The sequence below is a fragment of the Convolutriloba macropyga genome, chromosome 6 (genome assembly GCF_964194025.1).
Source record: "Convolutriloba macropyga chromosome 6, txConMacr16.3, whole genome shotgun sequence".
Lineage (NCBI taxonomy): Eukaryota > Metazoa > Xenacoelomorpha > Acoela > Convolutidae > Convolutriloba > Convolutriloba macropyga.
Window position 1 is genome coordinate 29790314 of NC_134473.1, and position 18750 is coordinate 29809063.

The 18750-nt window shown below is 34.5% G+C and overlaps 1 protein-coding gene across 1 annotated transcript in view; it reads left to right on the plus strand.

Annotated features, from left to right (window-relative positions):
* LOC142341613 (uncharacterized) overlaps positions 1-15070 on the plus strand; it is a 66816-nt gene extending 51746 nt beyond the window's left edge. Inside the window, exons 10-11 of the mRNA XM_075392700.1 lie at positions 11175-11374; positions 14342-15070. Coding sequence (XP_075248815.1) covers positions 11175-11374; positions 14342-14442 — 301 coding nt within the window. The 3' untranslated portion in view covers positions 14443-15070. The remainder of the gene's footprint in view (positions 1-11174; positions 11375-14341) is intronic.
* The last annotated feature ends 3680 nt before the right edge of the window (positions 15071-18750 follow it).

The window sequence follows — 18750 nt, forward strand, 5'->3', positions numbered from 1 at the left end:
CGCTTGACAGATTTTTCTACTCGCCCATTTGACTTTCGTCCTCAAAAACGGGATAAACAGTTAACGCTCGGAGGGCAATAAGTTCTATTAGAGTCTTACGCCTCAACAGTCTCTTAAGAAAATGCAATTCAACCAAAAGTCTTTCGAGTAGACAATTTCATGGTGTGAAGGGCGCTTCTTAATCTTCAAAAGTTTGACTAAGCCCCCCCTCCCGCACACACACACGTTCAACCCACAACACTCCCCCCAGTCAACCCTCTTCTGCCTGACGGGTTGACCTTTTCTTGTCTCCAGGCCTCCCAATCCTACCCCTCCCCCTCCTAGCTGGGTACTACCGGTTATGTTTTTGATAGCCGCCGTCAGCCTCTCAAACGGTTATTATTTAGGCGCTCTCCTTTTTTAATTTGCTTTACCTTTTGATCGCGTTTTTCGTTTTACATAAGTCACAATTTGCACTTTTGCCTTCTCAATTACCTCACTCAATGTTTCAACGTAATGGATTTTAAATTCTTTCACTCATTGGTTTACGTAATTTAGTGATTACGGTCAAAGTCATAAGATCAAAATCAAAATGAATGGGATACACAGATAAAGCCTCGTTCATTAAGTCCTAGAGCATTACGTTATCAAAGTTCATTTAAGCGATTGTTAGCTGGCATTAGTATTGTGCTTATAAGCGTTCAGTTTAGAAGCTGAATTGAGTGTAACTTTAGAGTCTAACCGAATATGCAGAATTTGCACACCAAATAAGAACATTTTGACACTTAGAAAAATTCGATCAATTTCTATCTTTCTTTTTCTGCCGCAATCCCAATGTGCGTCGAGGGGGTCAGCGGCGGCTGTTTTCAGACAATATGCCGGCTATGTTTGTAAACGCGTTGATCTTTTCACGGCTTGAAGAGAAGTATTGTTTTTCAAACGGCTTGTTTGCTGAAGCAAGTTTGTTCATGACTTCTGCTTACGAACATTAGCATTAGCTTAGTTTGTAACGTATAATAATTGGGAACTAATGTAAATGTTCATGGAGCAAATATTGACCTACCCCCTACAGCTATCCAACGCTCCAACAATTACCCCTATCTCCTATCCCCTGGGAACCTATCTACCCCTGTGTACACGACCCACCTACCTTAGCCCCCTCACCACCTACCTACCTACGCCCACAATCCTAACTAAAAGTTGGTTCTTTTAACTATAAATTGCGGTGTTTATGATATTTTGTAAATAAGTAGGGTTAATTCAAAGAGTTTTCAATTGCACGACTATGCGAGTCATTTACTTTATTCTATCGACATGTTTTCAATGCAAAAGTAGTTTTTACGTCACTCACTCAGAAAAATGACAGATAACTAATTTAAGACAAAGGTTCAATGCTATTCGAGGTGAAAAGGTGTGGTTGAGAAAAAGGTGTGGTCTTACCGCACCCTGCCTCCTTCCCTCCCCCAAATGTATGTTCCCCCTACCTCACCCCCCCCCCCCCCCCCCCAGAAATGTATATTCCCCACACTCTACCTACCAACCGCGCCACCACATAGCTAGCCCCAGGTAACAATGACCCCCAAAACTCCCTCCCCTTTCCCATCTACCCGCAACCCCAAACAAAACTGTTCCTGCACTCTTAAAACATTTCCTATAGATTTTTTAGGCATTTAATTTTCCATTTTTCGATAATTTTGATTTAGGTAAGGTTTGGATTGTTTCCGGTATTCTATCTGTTATATTTTTTTAGCCGAAGCATTTTTTCATGACTTGGACTAGCAGTTAATTTGAACGTGAATGCCATGATCAGTTTTTTCTCCGAAGTGATTTATTTCACTTTCTAATGACCTGTTACACGCATTAAGGGAACTCTAAACGCGTTAAAGTTATAAAAGCATTTAAAGTGTAGCACCCAAAATAAAATGAGTAATTAATTGCTCTCAAACGGAGTTTGTAGTAAGTATATTAGTCCTGTCGGTCTTTTTTGTGCGATTTTTCGCTTGACCGATTTTCGTCTGACGCTTTTGACTTTTCGTCCTCAAAAAAACGGGATAAACAGGTAGCGCCAAGCGGCCATTAAGTGCTCTTAGAGCCTTTCAGCTCTGTTTCAGCTCAAACTGTTTTGGAGACTTATAATTATGGTGTGAAGAGTGGTTCTTAGATGGCTAGCTACTGAGGAACAACCGCTCGCTAAAAACACGCAAATTTATACAAATTTTCACAATTGTTTTTAAGCTTTTAGAAATTTTTTGTCATTTTTGTAAAACTTTTGTCAAATTTTTGAGTTTTATCAACCCTAGATATTAAGGAACTCACTCTATGGTTTGATAATAGATTACTGCACAGTTTCTAGTAGTAATAGATTGGTATCAACATTTCAACTTCGCGAATTTTTGCAATTTTTTGAAAAACCTTGCAAATTTTTTCAAGGTTTTTAAAATTTTTGTCGGTTTTTAGGTTTATCCGGCCTCGAGAGCCAGGGAGCCTCCTCTAGGGTTTGATGATAGGTTAATGTATAGTTTCTAGACGTAATGGAATTTTTTTCAAGATTTTAACATCACGAATTTTAGCATTTTTTTGAAAATAGCATTTTTTTAAAATTTTTTCATCATTAATTATCATTATTCAGGGTTGAGAAAACCTGCTTAAGGGTTTGATAATATGTGGCTGCATAGTTTTTAGTGGTAATGGAATGGTTTTCAACTTTTTAATATCACAAATTTTATCGATTTGTTTTAAAACTTGCAATTTTTTCAAGGTCTTTGACAAATTTTGTCATTTTATAGGTTTATCTAGCCTCAAGAGCCAAGGAACCTCCTCTAGAGTTTGATAACAAGTTTGATTTTTGTATAGTTTCTAGATGCAATGGAGTTTTTTTAAAGATTTTAACATTTAACGAGTTTTAGCATTTTTAAGGTTTTTCCAGCCTCATGAGCCAAGAGGCCTCCTTCGAAGTTTGATACTCAGCTTCTGCTTAGTTTCTAGAGTTAATTGAATGGTTATCATTATTTTAATGACTCGAGTATTAGACATTTTTTGATAAATTTTAATTTGAAAAATTTTTGAAAAAATATCATGTTCCAAGTGTATGGATCTTTATGAGCCAGTGAAACTTTTTAAGACTTGAAATAGGCCAGATGGTCTCTTGAGACAACAGAATATTGTTCTGAAGATATTGATATCACGAATTTTAGCAAAATTTTGTTAAAATTTGCAATTGTTTTTTTTAAATTTTTGAATTTTCTTGTCCTTTTCTGAGTTTAACTATCATTACTGGCCAACAAAGCTTTTTAAGTCTTGCAGATGGGTCACATGACAAAAATCCAGAGACAAAAAGTGTTTTTGAAAATTTTTTTACTGCGAAATGTGGAAACTTTTCTTTGGAATGATTTTTGCACTTTCAGTTTTTTATATGATTTAGTTACTAACAAGTTTAGAAAACTTGAAAATGTAGAGTCGAATCTCATCATGGAAAAAATTTCTAGCTCTCTCTCGCTCTCTCTGTGTTGGCTGGCGTATTTTTCGTCTCCTTCTCGCTCACGTTTAATCTCTCTCTCTCTCTCTCTCTCTCTCTCTCTCTCTCTCCTTATTTCTTTTGTTGATGCCGCACTTCAGCGGCTGTTGTGGCGTGATGTCATCGTCTATTACCCTCATCTCAGGCCCCTTCAATCAAGCTAAAGCTAACCTCACTAAACAGTGGCGAGGTACTGACGAAGCCAACTGCTCGCGGTCGTTTGAGAGCAATTCGCCCGACGTTGGTCGGTTATGTTTTGGTTTTTTTGCAAACCCTGAAAAAGTTGACTTTCTGGAAAAGGTATTGTGGATTTCATCAGCAACTCCATGAACTGAATTTTGTATCTTTGCTACTTATTTTCTTCAGCACGTAAGTTTTATTGATGGTTGCAATAAAAAAATATAATCTGTGGAATGGTTTTGATAATAGATGTTGAAGTCAATTCCGCGCGTGTAAAAATTGTTTTTTTTTGTTGCGGAGAACTGGATAGCATAGAACGAAGAGTGCTTTTGTATGTAATTTAATTGTGGCGTTTACGTGTAGAATTTTCAAAACAGTTTTGTCCAAATCTTTCGTCAAGTTTAATTTTTGCCGCTTACATTTTTAGGTTTGATATACTTGTACAATAATGTTATGCAACGTTTGTCTCTTTTTTTTGTTCTTTAGTTTTCTATTTGTGCCTTTTTTATCGATTTTATTGTCTACTATTTTGGCTTTTTATGTTTTATTGGAGCTATTTGGAATGGTTTTATTGGCAAATTCTACAGAGATTTTATCCATTTGGCCTGTCTTGGATGTCATTTTTGTTTGTCTAGTGGCAGTTTTTATACTTAATAATAAGCTACTGTTATGCTTTATCACACCAATAGCTATCTATCAAGATCCATGTTGGGGATCTTTTTAGTGGAGAGTTATGTGAAATGCTATCCTAATTTGGCCTCTATTTTTGTATGACATTATGTTGACATTTTTCAAAGTGGTTTATTAGAGGTATTTAATTGCTCTTGAACGAAGTTCATAGCAATTATTGTAAACGTGCGTGTCTTTTTTATGCAAAATTTTCGCTTGAAAATTTTGACTTTTCGAGTGACTTTGACGTCCTTGACTTTTTGCGTTTCGCGTGATCTAAAATTCTCTCTCAATCACTATTTCAAGCTGCTGAACTCAATTGGCGGCAATTTAATACTAAAAGTCAAATGAAAAGTGCGCCAAAACTAGTGCCATTTTTTACTTTAAATCTTAATAGTGGTATATGTTAACCTCTAATGTGGTTATTTGAACTTCTTTGTCCCAATTAGGCTCCCCACTCCTCCTCCCCCTCCCCCCACCCGACTGAAGCAGGCTGCAATTCATTAGAGCTCCCACTAGTCGTTCGAGAGCAACTCTTCCGCCGTTTAGTCGGTTATATATAGTTTTGACTTTTTCTTTTGCGTTTCCTGGCCAATTCAGTTAATCAAAGCTAGGTTTTATTTACGTAGATGTTCTTTTGAGTTTTTATCGAAATTTAGATAGTTCTTGTCTGGTTTTTGTTTTCTATGTTGAAGTTTTTTGCTTGTTTTTATTTGCGGTTTGCGTTGTCTATCGTTGTTGCTACTCGTGTTTTATTTATTAGAATGTTAGATTGATTTTTAGCCGCAAGCAGCTACTCCAGCGGCTGTTTTCAAGCACTCTCCATGTTTTGAAATTGTTATAGTTTTTGTTTGCCTTTTTCGTTTTGAAAAAACGCTTTTTTTAATTGAATGGTATGTTCATTTCATTTAATAAACATTTCGCGCCAATCAAAAGCCTTTGTCTTTAGTTTTGTCTTCAAAATTCTTCCAATTGAATTTGAAGACTTTTTGAAGAAATTGAAGAAATGGGGCTGTTATTTTTTGTTTGCGTAGGCATGCTTTTGCTGTGACCAATTGATCGCGAGCAAAGAGCAAACTTCCCGTTGACTTCTGACCTTTTAGCAGCTGAATTTGTGCGTGTAATTGCAAAGTCATTTCCAAATTTTTTCATTATGAGCATACTCATCAATAGAATTATAAATTATTGATCATATTCTACTTACTTGATAACTGAATAAGATCAATTTAGATATAATTAATAGACGCCTCCAGCCACTAAACTGCTATTTTTAGGCGCTCTCTTTTGGCTTCGCTTTACCTTTCGATCTCCTTTTTAGTTGATTGGAGCTGATTTAAGTCCCGATTTTAACGTTTGACTCCTGACTTATCTCGTTTGATTTTAACGTTTGATCCTGACTCACTTCAATTGAATGGACATCCATTTCTTCGCTCATTGAATTATCCAATGTAATAAAGCCTGGTCTTTAAGTCATAGTGCATTAGATTATCAATATTTATTAGTGCGGTTTGTCTGGCATTAGTGTTAAGCTTAATAGCCTTCTGTTTACAAGCTGAATTATGGATAATTTTAGATTCTTACTGAAGTAGCACACGAAATTCGAACACTTTTCGACAATAAGAAAGATTTCTATTGCGTATTTTTTGTTTCAATCTCGATATGCGTCCAGCGGGTCAACGGCAGCTTTTTTCCTGGATCTTTGTCGGTTATCTTTTCTGAATGCAGAACTCATTTCCTTGTTATATCAAGAAATGGCTTTCGAATTCACTTTTGGCATCTAATTTGAGGAAGCTGTGATTGAGGTTCAATTAAGGCCACACAAACTATAAACTTTTTATAAGGCTATTTTACTTGATTTACATTAGTGTTTTGTTTAATAGCCGCCGTCGGCCTCTTAAAGGCTATTATTTAGTCTCTTTACGACTCAAAGAGAAGTACTGGTGGAGCTTCTTTTTCTGACTCGAAGAGGATTATGGAGCCGTGTCGGTATTTAATCATTTTTTGGAGTGAAACTGAAAAAGAAAAAAGCGTGAAAGAAACGAGTGGTTTGGGTGTTTAAAAAACTGATCAGTGGAGCTAAAAGAGTTGTTTTGTTGTTCATACGGTTGTTACAGAGAGAGCGAAAAATTGCTTTGTTTAATTTTTTAATCACGTACTGCTTTTCCAAGCATTTTTTAAAAAAATTTTGATTATTATTAATGGCCGCCTCAGCTTCTCAGCCGGCTATTATAGCGCTCCTATTTTCTTTTGCTTTACCTGAGTTCACAGCTTCTTCAACATTTTGCGTGAAATCTTTTTGACTTCTCTAGGCTAGTTTTACTCTTCTCTCATTCTGCTTAAAGTGTTTTTAGATAGCAGTTGCTCAACAAAGCTATTCAAAATGAGAAGAGTCGGTATAAAAACCGAAATCAAATAGAAACGGGATAAACTCATAAAGTTCAATTTTAGATGCCTGTTACTCAAACTTTGTTCTATTTACCATCTCTATTTCTTATTGGTATTGATACTAACTCGTGTGTCGTCTCACTACGAAACAAGAGTATGTTCAGCTCCAAAATGACATCAAATTAGTGCGCACTTTATAATTTTTGGGGACAAAAATCATTTTTTTTATTAGTTTTTTCTCTTCCTTCGATCCCAATCTTGGTTATGCGAGTCAACGGCGGCTAATTTCCGGCAATTTGCTGCCGGGCATGTTTAATAGCCGCCGTCAGCCTCTCAACGGCTATTATTTAGGTGCTCTTTTTATTAATTCGTTTTACCTTTTTATCACGTTTTTCGTTTTACATCAGTCACGATTTTCACATTTGACTTCTGATTTACCTCACTCACTGTTTTAACTGAATGGTTTTTCAATTCTCTCGCGCATTGAATTACGCAGCGCAGTGTAGTGAATACGTTCAAAGTCAAAAGAGCAAAATAAAAGACGGATAAGCATATACAGCCCAGTCATCAATTCATAGTGCATTAGGTTATCAAAGTTCATTAAAGGGGTTGCTGGCTGGCATTAGCATTATGCTTAATAGCGTTCTGTGTTGAAATTGAATTGAGTGTAATTAATAGCCGCCCTCATCTTCTCAGCCGGCTATTATAACGCTCCTATTTTTACAATTCAAAGAAATTGAATTGTATTGGGGCGCTGTCTTTTTTTTTAAGATCTGTTCACACATTTTCATGATTTTTGAAGTCAAATTGGAGTAGTGATTTTGGTCACGCCGAAACAGGAAATGGAGCGAAAAAGCGAGTGGTTTTTCGGCGTGAAATTTTTTCGCTCTAAATTTAAAGTAGAGTGAGAAAACTGTGTTTGAATAAAAATTCGCTTTCTCGCTAGTGGTTTTTTGTTCACATGCGGCAATTTCACTTCGATTTTTACTTTTTTTTCAATTTTTGGATCGGTTTTTTCCTAAGTTGTTTTCCCAATCCATTCATAGTCCGTTCTAGGTCTATTTTTCTGTTCAGTCAATGAAAATTCTTTGAATTGTACGTCAGGACTTAACCTGCTATGTTTTTTTTTTCGTCGAATAAAAAAATGTTTCGCTTTACCTCATTTTGCCGCTTTTTCAACATTTTGTGTGAAATCTTTTTGACTTCTCTAGGCTAGTTTCTCTCTTTTCTCATTCTGCTAAAAGTGATTTTGAACATCAGTTGCTCAGCAAAGCAATTCAAAATGAACAGAGTCAGTATAAAAAATTAAAGTCAGAAGTACAAACGGGATAAACCCATAAAGCCCAATTTTAGATGCCCGCTATTCGAACGTCGTTCCTATAAGTCTTATTTACCATCTCTAATGCTTATTGTTATTGATGGTAGCCCCTGTAGCCTCTCTCTAAAACAGAAGTATGTTCAACCACGAAATGCCATCAAAATAAATCGGACTTAAAAAATGTTTTTGTACAAAAATCTTTTTTTTTCAATATCTTCTGTTATTTCAATCCCAATCATGCTTATTGGAATCAACGGCGGCTATTTTCCGGCAATCTGCCGGGTATGTTTTAAAAATCTAACCAAATATGCAGAATTTGCAAACCAAATAAAAAGTTTTTATCATTATTAATTTCTATTTTATTAATAGCCGGCCTCATCTTCTCAGCCGGCTATTATAGCGCTCCTATTTTTTTTACTTCGTCGAACTTTTTTTCGCTTTAACCATTTTGCCGCTTTTTCGACATTTTGCGTGAAATCTCTTGACTTCTCTAGGCTAGTTTCACTTTTCTGTCATTCTGCTCAAACTCCTTTTAAACAGCAGCTGCTCAGCAAAGCAATTCAAAATGAAGAGAGTCAGTATAAAAAAATCAAAGTCAGAAGTAGAAACGGGATAAACCCATAAAGCCCATTTTTAGATGCCCGGTACTTGAACTTTGTTCTCATAAGTTTTAGTTACCATCTATAATGCTTATTGGTTTTGATACTAGACCCTGAGTCTCTCACTGAGAGACAGGAGTATGTTCAACTACGAATTGACATCAAAATAAATCGCACTTAAAAATGTTTTTTATACAAAAATCAATTTTTGTTGATATTTTCGTTTCTTTCAATCCCAATAGAGTTATGGGAATCGACGGCGGCTATTTTCCGGCAATCTGCCGGGTATGTTTTTTTTGTTTCAATCCTTACGTTTGCCGAGAGGTAAACAGCGGCTATTTTCCGGAAATTCGCTGGTTATATTTTTCGGTTGAACACTTTTAAAGGTGATGTGGATGATTTAAGTTGTTGTTCAATATTTTTGTTTTTTATTTGGTTACTAATCTGAGTTTTATGCTAATTTAGAGGTTTTTCGGCCAATTTTTGGTTTTGTTGACTACTTTAGCAATATTTTGCCCATTCTTCTCGTGTTGATTGAATTAGTTTTTTTTGGTGTTCAGGAAATATTGACAGTTTGATTTTTGTCGACTTCTTGCTGTCCTTGCATTTTTCTTAAAAGTCACCTACGTTTGTGAGACTATTAGGTTTTTTCTTTTCTTTTTGTGATCATAACAAAGAAATTTTTTTTCTCATGAGCACTCATGTCCTAATTGAATTTTTCTTTTTCAGTTATGTTGTTTCTTTAGGCTTATTATTTTTTTAATTGACTTTAAATTGCTTTTTAATTTTTTCCCGACTGGTGCAAGTATCTAGTGGTTTTCCGAAAGACTTGCTGTTCGGCAGAGCTGACTCTTCGAGTCGTTTCCGGAAGTCTTCTGGTTTTGTTTTTAACGGTATTTTTTTGGTGCCTTTGAAACAAGAAGTTGAATGCTTGAAAAAGTGTTTAGGTCTATTTGCTTAAGAGCAGAGAGACCAGATAATGGTTCTCTGTACATGTCGCTTGAAAGAGAGAAATGTAGGTGTGAAAATTTAAAGCAAGCAAAATTTTTAGATCACGTACGACTGTTTCAAAAGTTAAGTTATACTAACTTTCTCAATCAACGGTGTTTTTATCAATTATGTAGGCTGCTATAAGTGTGTTTGGAATTTCTTTGACAATATGAAGCAATTATCATAATTGGGTGTCAATTTTTCTTGGCTATTCTTCTTACTATTATGCCTCCTTTTAAGTTTTCCCAGCAATTTGTTTGCAGTTTTTGAATACATTTGGAGAGTTTTGAGGTTAAAATCCATTGTTCCTGCATTTTTGGTTGTCTCTCAAGTGATTGATTTTAATTTTGGGTTGTTTTCGTTAAAGAAAATTTAGTAAGTTTCAGCAAACTGTTTGTTTAACTTTGTCTTTTCTAAAGTTTTTACCTATTTCTTTGATTTTGTTTGTCTGACCTTTTTTGTGAATTGATTCTCAAATAAAGGCGATTTTAAAGATGTTGCTACTATGAAGTGACACTTGTAATCTAGCAGGGTACTTTTCAGTAGAATAAAATATACAGGTTTCTAATTTTCATATTTCTTTACATTTTTTAAATTGCAGTTTGATATTTCTCTGCGATATATTGGTTTGGTGGTTGATCTAGCCAGAATGCAGAGCTTGTTGAATTTTATAGAAAACTTTATTTTTGTCCTTAGTCATCAATTTTTCCGTTGCTATTTTTCTGTTTTTGAACTAATTTTGTTAGTTTGTCTGTCAATTGCTAATCTTTTGTTGAAAACTACCCGCATTGCAACATTTTTTCCTACAGTTTTTTTGGAGTTGCAACTTAGTAACGTTTATCTGATTCCTTATCAGTTTTTGTTGATTTTTTTCATGTTTTTTTCTTATTGTTCTAAAATCTTTAAATATAATGAAATAGGAGGTGCATCAAGCCAGTGAGGATAGACTTTTGTCTACTTCGAGTCGTTTCTGGAGTTCTTCTGGCCAATGTTTTTCTAATTTGCTTTACCATTTGATAACTTTTTTCGTTTCAACTGAATGAGTTTTAAATTATTACTCATTGAATTAAGCTGTGTAGTGAATGCGGTCAATGTCAAAAGTGAAAAATCAAGAAACGGGATAAGCCGATAATGCCCGGTCATTGAGTCATAGTGCATTAGGCGATCAAAGTTCATCAGAGCGGTTGCTATTTGGAATTAATAATAAGCTGAATATTCGTCAGTGTAGAAGCTGAATTAACTATAATTTTAGATTCTAACCTAATTTGCATACCAAAATTAGAACTTTTGAGACTTTCTTGTTTCTTCTATTTCAATCCCGGTGTGTATCAAGCGGGTTAATGGCGGCTATTTTTCGGCAATTAAACGGCTATGTTTTGATGTAAAAATGAGAATATATTTTGAATTCCGAGTTTTAGTGTACGTACCGTCTTTTGTCTTTGGTCTTTGGTCTTACTGTTTTTTTAAGTTAGTGTCTCGACAGTCTATTTTACGTTTGTTGACTGACAATCTTTTGTTTATTGAACTCCATGTTTTTCAGATACCCCTATTCAAAATTCGAGACATGCTCAAGTGAATTTGAAGTATTGGTTATGATCAAAGACGACCCTGCTCCTCGCCTCCCTCCCTCGCCCTTCTCGGAACAGTTGAGGAGCTTCACTGAGCTGTGTGCCCACAAAAATAAAGAGGAACGACTCAAGCACAAGGAGCTATTGAAGCATCCGTTTATTGTGCAGAAAGGTATTTTTATATAATTTTTTCATAGAGTTGCAATAAATGAGCAATATGTGCAATAATGAGCAATATGTGCAAAAATGTTGCAATATATTGTAGAAAGATTGGCTTTAGAAAGACTTTGGCAGAACAGTAGATTTAAGAAAAATAAATACACAATATGGACAAATTTAAATCTCTTTCTCTACAAAAGCCTAAACTATGACAACCAGTAAAAAAAATGAGAATTATGCTAAAAAATAAGCATTTAAACAAATTGACATCTTTCCATTTTGAATATAAAGTTGTCTTTAAATGCTTATAAAAAAGATGGCAAAGAAATGCTTATAAACTTTCAGAGAATTCATTATATCAGAAAACCAAGCCAACAGCAGCAGCAAAACTTGTACAGAGTATAAAAAAGAACTAGAAATTTCCTTATTTTAGTGCAAAATCAACTCATTTTTTGTTCAGTGAACCCAAAAAATTATTTTTATTCAGACTTAAAATTACAACTGGAATATTTTTGTCAACTAATAACCCTGAATCAAAACAAGGATGCTCGTTAATGTGCGTTCGCGCATGATGTTCCTACCCGAGCTTATCTCTATCTTATTTGTCAACCAAATGAAGAGATGTTTGAGTTTAAAAAAATCGTTACACAGCCAAACTACTAATGGAATTACTTAATGCCACGCCTCGTTACAGCGCTCATGAGTTCTGCCATTAAAAAGATTATAACAAAATACACACAAACAACAAAATTAGCAAAACAAAAATTTTACGGTATAAACTCATTATCTAAATTTAAAATCACCTAGTAACAACGTCGAAATGCAATCGGGTGAAACCTCAAGTACAAATATACTTTTTGCTAACTACACAGCAAATGGGAATTTTCCTTAATGAGACTACGTAACAAGTCGACAAAAAGAAGAAACAATGAGGCGGAATTCAAAAAAACAATTAACTTAAAAAAATCATTTTAAAAGTCTTAAAAATCGTTAGCTTATAACAAAATAATTCTTGATAAAATTAATAAAAATTCCTTGCGAAACAAGAGGACCTGTCTTTGGTTAGACTAAGCCATAGAAACCGAATAGTGTTGAAGAAAAACTCAAAAAAATAAACAATTTGCGACAATATAAATTACTCAAGCCATTGAAATCATTAGCTATTATCTGAATATCATGTATTTTTATTTCAGTTGTTATTTAAAATAATTCAGCTAAAATTATATCGAAAGATTAAATGAGTTCGCTTGGGCCACATTAGAAAATCCTTGGGATCTATTGTTACGCTAATGTGCTAAAAGAGGAGAAAGAAACACAAATTTTGACCTTTTGCAAAACACACGCTTTGACAAACACATAGTTCAACAAAAAACATCAGTTTCAACATAATATCAATAGACAACTTAATTGTTGAATGGAATTGGATTGGACCTCTTAATGTTGAGAATAATTTGCAAGTTAACGAGAAGAACAAAAACTGAAAAATTCTTTGAAAACGAATATCATAAACTTTAAGACTATTCGCTATTTAATGACTGATGTGAGTAACTTCATTCATTCAATCCTCATTTAGAAGCTTATGAGACCAGTCAGTATTTTACGTCTACATGAAAAATAAAAAAAAACAGGCAAAAAAGTAGCAAATTAAAAAAAATTGAGCGAGGAAAGTGTCGAAGAATTTTTCAGTGAAAACTTTTCCATTTTCTTGATTTTTTTAACAGCAAAAAGATTCTTCTTCCTTGACAATACGACTTCAAAAAATCCACAGGTGTGAACAAATATATTAGAACCACTAAAACCGACTTTTTGAGAAAACCCATAGTGTCAACGCCATTAAATTCAATAGCTTTGTATGGAAGTCAATAAATACGCTAAGTTATGCCTCGATGGGAAGACAAAAATTTTTGTTGTTCATAGGTTATCAATAACACATCACAATAAGACTTATGACTATAAAAACAAAGTCAAATAAGCAAAAATGAAAAATTGGGCAGAAAAATTTGAGAAGAAAGTGTCCAAGCCATTTAGTCCATAAGTTTTTCTCTGAAAAATTTATCTATGATCCATTGGACGTCTTCTCTAAGCCAATGGGAACTATCAATATAATGATAATGTGATAAGATTTCAAAAGGAACCAAATTTCCAAAAAAATCTCCAAAGTTTTTTTTGAAAAAATTATTAAAACGTTCCAATTTAGAGTTGAAGCATTTTATTTTTAGTCTTAAATGAAATCCTAATAACCTATTTATAAAATTTCCAATTCATAGGCATTTCTATGGAAAAAAATTATCTGACTGAAAAGTACTAATTTTATCTTACCGAACAGGATAAACAACAGTTTCAAGCAAAGAGACAAACTTAATTGGCAACCGTTTTGAATGAAGTGCTCATAATATATAATTTCCTGCATGGCAGAGTTTAGTTATCAATTGATAAACAGTTGCAAAAAAATACTAGGAATACTGAAAGGTCACGATTAAAACATTGTTGATTACGTTATTCCAGCTATTGACTTTTTTATTGCTTGTTCCATCCGAATTGCAACTTTTGAAGCAATGCCTTATTTTGCATCTTATTAGACTATGTTGGAACAATATGTGCCACGCACAGACTCGCACGAACGGTCTTATTTTAAATTGTCTTTGTTGTGAATAGTTTTTGTATTGCTGGTTAGTTCAGACATTTAAGTTTTTTCCCTATGATCCATCCAAGTATACCTAACCACCTCACGTACCCCCGCCCTCACGAAATTACGAAGTTATTAACCTTTTTATTTTTTAAAATTTCTGAAGAAATATAAATATTTGAGAGCCTTCTACTGTAGAATATCTCAAATGGCTATTGAAATTGTCCTGAAACTGAAATCAGAAGTCCTCCGATTATCTTACTTTGAATCCTAGATAGCGAGTTTTGCTATATATTTTTTTCGGTTTAACCACCAAATTTATCAATATTATATGACCTCTAAATTTTGCTTTAGGGCGACTTAGCAGTGAGGAAGATGTGATGCAGTGGCTGCGGAAGTATCAGAAAAAACCAGTACAATCTACAAGGACCACTACTACTCTCGACAACAGTTGATAGACGATCTTCAAACTCTTCTTTCTATATTCTCTTAAACTTCTCGGAGATTCGGTCCATAATTGGATGTTTTTGGTTACGCCTGACATTGTATGATTGGCTCATCTTTTAAGGGAGATCAATGGTTAATCTGAACCAAATCAATGTTCTTCTGGAAGATAATTATCTATCTCTTTTGGATATATTTTTGATTCTGAAAAAAAAAACACTATCAATTTTGAAAAGCCGTTAATAGAAGTTAGGAATTCGGACATTCGACGTGTTTACCAAGTAGGTCGTTGACCTTTCCATTATCTGCAAATTTTAATTCAGTTACAAATGTCTGTCCATATATCTGCAGAATACGATCCTTAATTGAATTAGATGTGCTCTGCAAAACACTGCTGTTTATAATTTTGCTCTGAAATTCAAATCTTAGAAATTATATTGCAATTGCAATAATTATATTGCGGTCCATAATAATTGTAATGCAATCGGCATTATTGCTTTCAATCCGATTAAATATTGTTTTGAGAATAGATTTGAACTCTGATAAAAAATCATAGCATAGCTAATAAATGAGGAATGTAGCTGTTTCCTATTCCCTCGCAATCATAAAATTCACTCGTACATGACTTTGACAGGGTTGCTTCTGCCATCTTTAGATATGGGACAATCAATGATCATCCACCAAAAAAGCATTTTTTTGAATAGGTAAATTAGAATTTATAATACTAGGGCTCAGTTTTACCAATCGGAAAAATTATATAAATTTACAAATACTGTTTGTTAGTTATTTGAAATCTAAAAATTCTAAGGTTTTGACAAATTTGAAAAACAATTCGAGGTACGACATAAGAAGTATTGAAAGAAGCTGCAATAAGTTCACAGTGAAACAATGTGAGTGGGGTTCGAGATGAAGTTAGAGAACAATCTCTTGGGACAAGGAAACAACCCAACAAATCCCTCAGTTATGCTGTAGTTGTTTAATTCGGGTCGATAAATTTTGATCTTTGTAAAAATGAGATAACCTGATGTAAACTACTAATTGAATTCGGATAGATAAGAGTTCGGCTGGACTTGTGGCATGTTATAGTTGTATCGTGAAATTAGTTAAATGAAGAATAATTGATAGTTATGTAAAATTTGACGACGTGCTCTAAGAGCCGACTATATTTAGATATGAAATTGTTAGAATAATTTTTACCAATTTATTTTTCGATAAAAAATTGTTTTAGAACAGATTGATTTTTTAATCATGCTGCTTTGCTCGAATATTGGTTACCGAAGCCCGATGTTGAGATTTAACTGCTTAAATGTTTGAAAGATAAGCCAGATAATTAATATCTGAAGTTTTCTTATCTTGAACTTCACTGACCTTGTGAAATGAAATTTTTAGACGAGGCGGCTGTTAGTTTAGGTCTAACTTCTGCTCAGCTGAAGCTGCCTTTGTGAAAAAAGTGGTCTTTATCTAGCCCTAGTTGATATTATATGGTAATAGTTATATATACATGAAAATATTTTCACAAAGCGACTGCATTTATGCACTAAATTGCCTAGACTGCAGCATACAAAGAAGGTTCAATTGAGGATGAGTTGTTGAGGAAACAGGTAACTACCGTTGCTGGTGAGTTGTTAAAGTAATAATGATTGAGGCATTGCATTGTCGGCAGCAAATGCACAATTAGGATGTTTTGTTGCTTACAATTTCTTGCGCAGCGTACAAAACATCAGTTTTCAATGTTTAATTGCTCTCAAATGAAGTTTGTAGCAACTATATGTATACTGTTTTTTAAAGGGATTTTTGGCTTCACTGATTTTTCTTCTGACTCTTGGAACTTTTCGTTCTCAAGAACGTGGTGAACAGTTAAAGCACGGAGTGCATTATTTGGCTGAGCACTAAGTAGGCGAGTCACCAAAACTTTTCTGAGGAGACAGTTATATGGCGTGAAGAGCGGTTATTAGTCTAAAAACTCTCCCACTCGCCTCCTAGCACCCACCCCCCCCCCCCCCCCCCTCGTCCAGCCCTCCCCCATCGCTTTAACCCCCGCCCCCACCCTTAATATTAGCATCCCTAAGCCCAATTTGGCTACTACCGCTTGCCGGTCGTTTGAGAGAAAATCGCTTGACGTTAGTCTGTTAAGTTTAACGTTCTCTTGAAGAATCAATCTCTATTTAGTGCTAATTTATATATGGAGTCCTTGGAAAGGACATAGCGCTATTACAATTTCAAGAATCTGGATTGTTTTCGTGCTCTGTCTTTTTACAATTCATTTTGATAATAGCGTTCCTGGCCTTAGCTGGCTAATTCTCAGGGCCTCATTTTTTTCAATTCAAAGAGTTTGAATTGCATTCGGTTGCTGTCTTTTTCTATTGGGACTCAAAGTGTAATTTTGGTGGAGCGCCCTTTTTAAATCGGTAGTTTTTGTCGTAGTGTATTTAGAAAATGAAGTGCAGTGCGTGAAATGAAAATGTTTCGGTCAAATTGCTGAAGTGCAAAGAGAAGGGAGTGGCAATCTGTTCATGTCACATTTTTGACTTTTTTAATCACTTGCTGCATTTTCAAAGCGGCTTTTTAGTTGAAGCCAAATTACTTATTTTGGCTGCCTTTCGGTTCAATTGATGTTAATTATGAACTGCTTTTGTTAAAGCTAATTGGATAATTTTTTGCAAATCTTGGCAAATGTTTTTCAGTTTTTTTAACATATTTCTGATACTGTGCTTCCCTCTATATATTTTCTCTTTTTACCTTTTATTTATAGTTATTCCATGTTTTTTCTCCAGAAGCGAAAAACGAACAAAAGTCTATTGTCCCTTAATTTTAAGGTATGCTGTAAAAATACTTTTGCGAGACTTTGAGGTGGTGGCATTCGATTTTTTTGTCAATTTGTTGTTCAAAACGACAGATTGAAGAACAAGAATAATCGAGAATAATAAACAGCTAAACAATAATTTTAAAACAAAGGGCGCTCTACCGAATTTTAACACGGCTCAAAATGATGGTTTGTTATGAAGAAATGATCAGGCAGTTTTCATCAAATCTTGTAATTTCAAATTTGCGAGTTGATCTCGCATTGATCCTATGCTCAGTTTACAGGAGAGTAACTAATGTTAACATTCACTCTCCGTCAACTGTGGTTTCATTATATAGACCAATTGCATTGTTAACTTCACAAAACTTTGTTATCATTTTTATTCGCGCATAAAAATGAAACATGTCCCAAGGTAGAAATCCAGTTTTTCATGTCCCAAGGTAGAAATCCAGTTTTTCAATTCTCCTAATCTTTCAGATATTTTTTGTCAACAAATTCTTCAATGACTAGAAAAACTGGTCAGATTAAATTTTTCGGAGTGCTCAAATAACTTTTTGATGACTATATTATATTTTATTGTCGTCTTTTCTGCAGAAGTGATTTAAAAACCAGTTCTGTACGAGAATTGTTGTGAGACGAAATATCATGATGGGGCAAAATATCTATATTTAATGAAGTTTTACCGATTTACTTGTCTAGATGCACTAAGTTGACATCAACAGCAGACATCAGGTCACAGCAGTGCCTTTGTTTTTGTCTTTTTGGGTCCCAATCATCTCTACGTGAGTTTTGGCTGCGTCTTTATTTGTTCCTTGTCTATTTAAATAATAACATAATCGTATATGGGAACGGAAATTCATTCTGAAAAAACAAAGTTTCGGTCAAAAAACTAACTTATTAATTGCTCTCAAACGAAATTTTAGCGATTATATTTGTCCTGCCGGTCTTTTTTATGCGATTTTTTGCTTGACCGATTTTTCGTCTGACGCTTTTAACACACCAATGTTGCCCACCCCCCTCCCATCAGCCCCCGTTGCAACCCCTCCCCCACCCCTCCGTGGCTGCATTTGAACAACCAATCGCTAAAAACGCAATTTTGTATTAATTTTTGCAATTTTTTACAGCTCTTTGAATATGTTTGTCATTTTTTGAGTTTTTCAGCCCTAGGTGTCAAGGAACCTCCTCTTCGGTTTTATAATAAGTTACTGCATAGTTTCCAGTGGTAGCAGATTGTTTTCAACATTTTAACATCACAATTTTTAGCATTTTTGAAAAAACGTTCAAATTTTCTCAATTCGACATTTATTTTTCATTTTTCACGCCTTTCCACACCCAGGGGCCAGAAAACGTCCTTAGGGGTGCGATATTATGTTACTAAAAAAATTATGCCATGGATTAGTATTCAGTTTTTTAATATGACAAACTTTTGCAATTTTTTGTAAAACTTGTATTTTCAGGGTTTTTGAAAATTGCTGTTCAAATTTATGTTTGTCCCAAGATAGAAATCCAGTTTTCG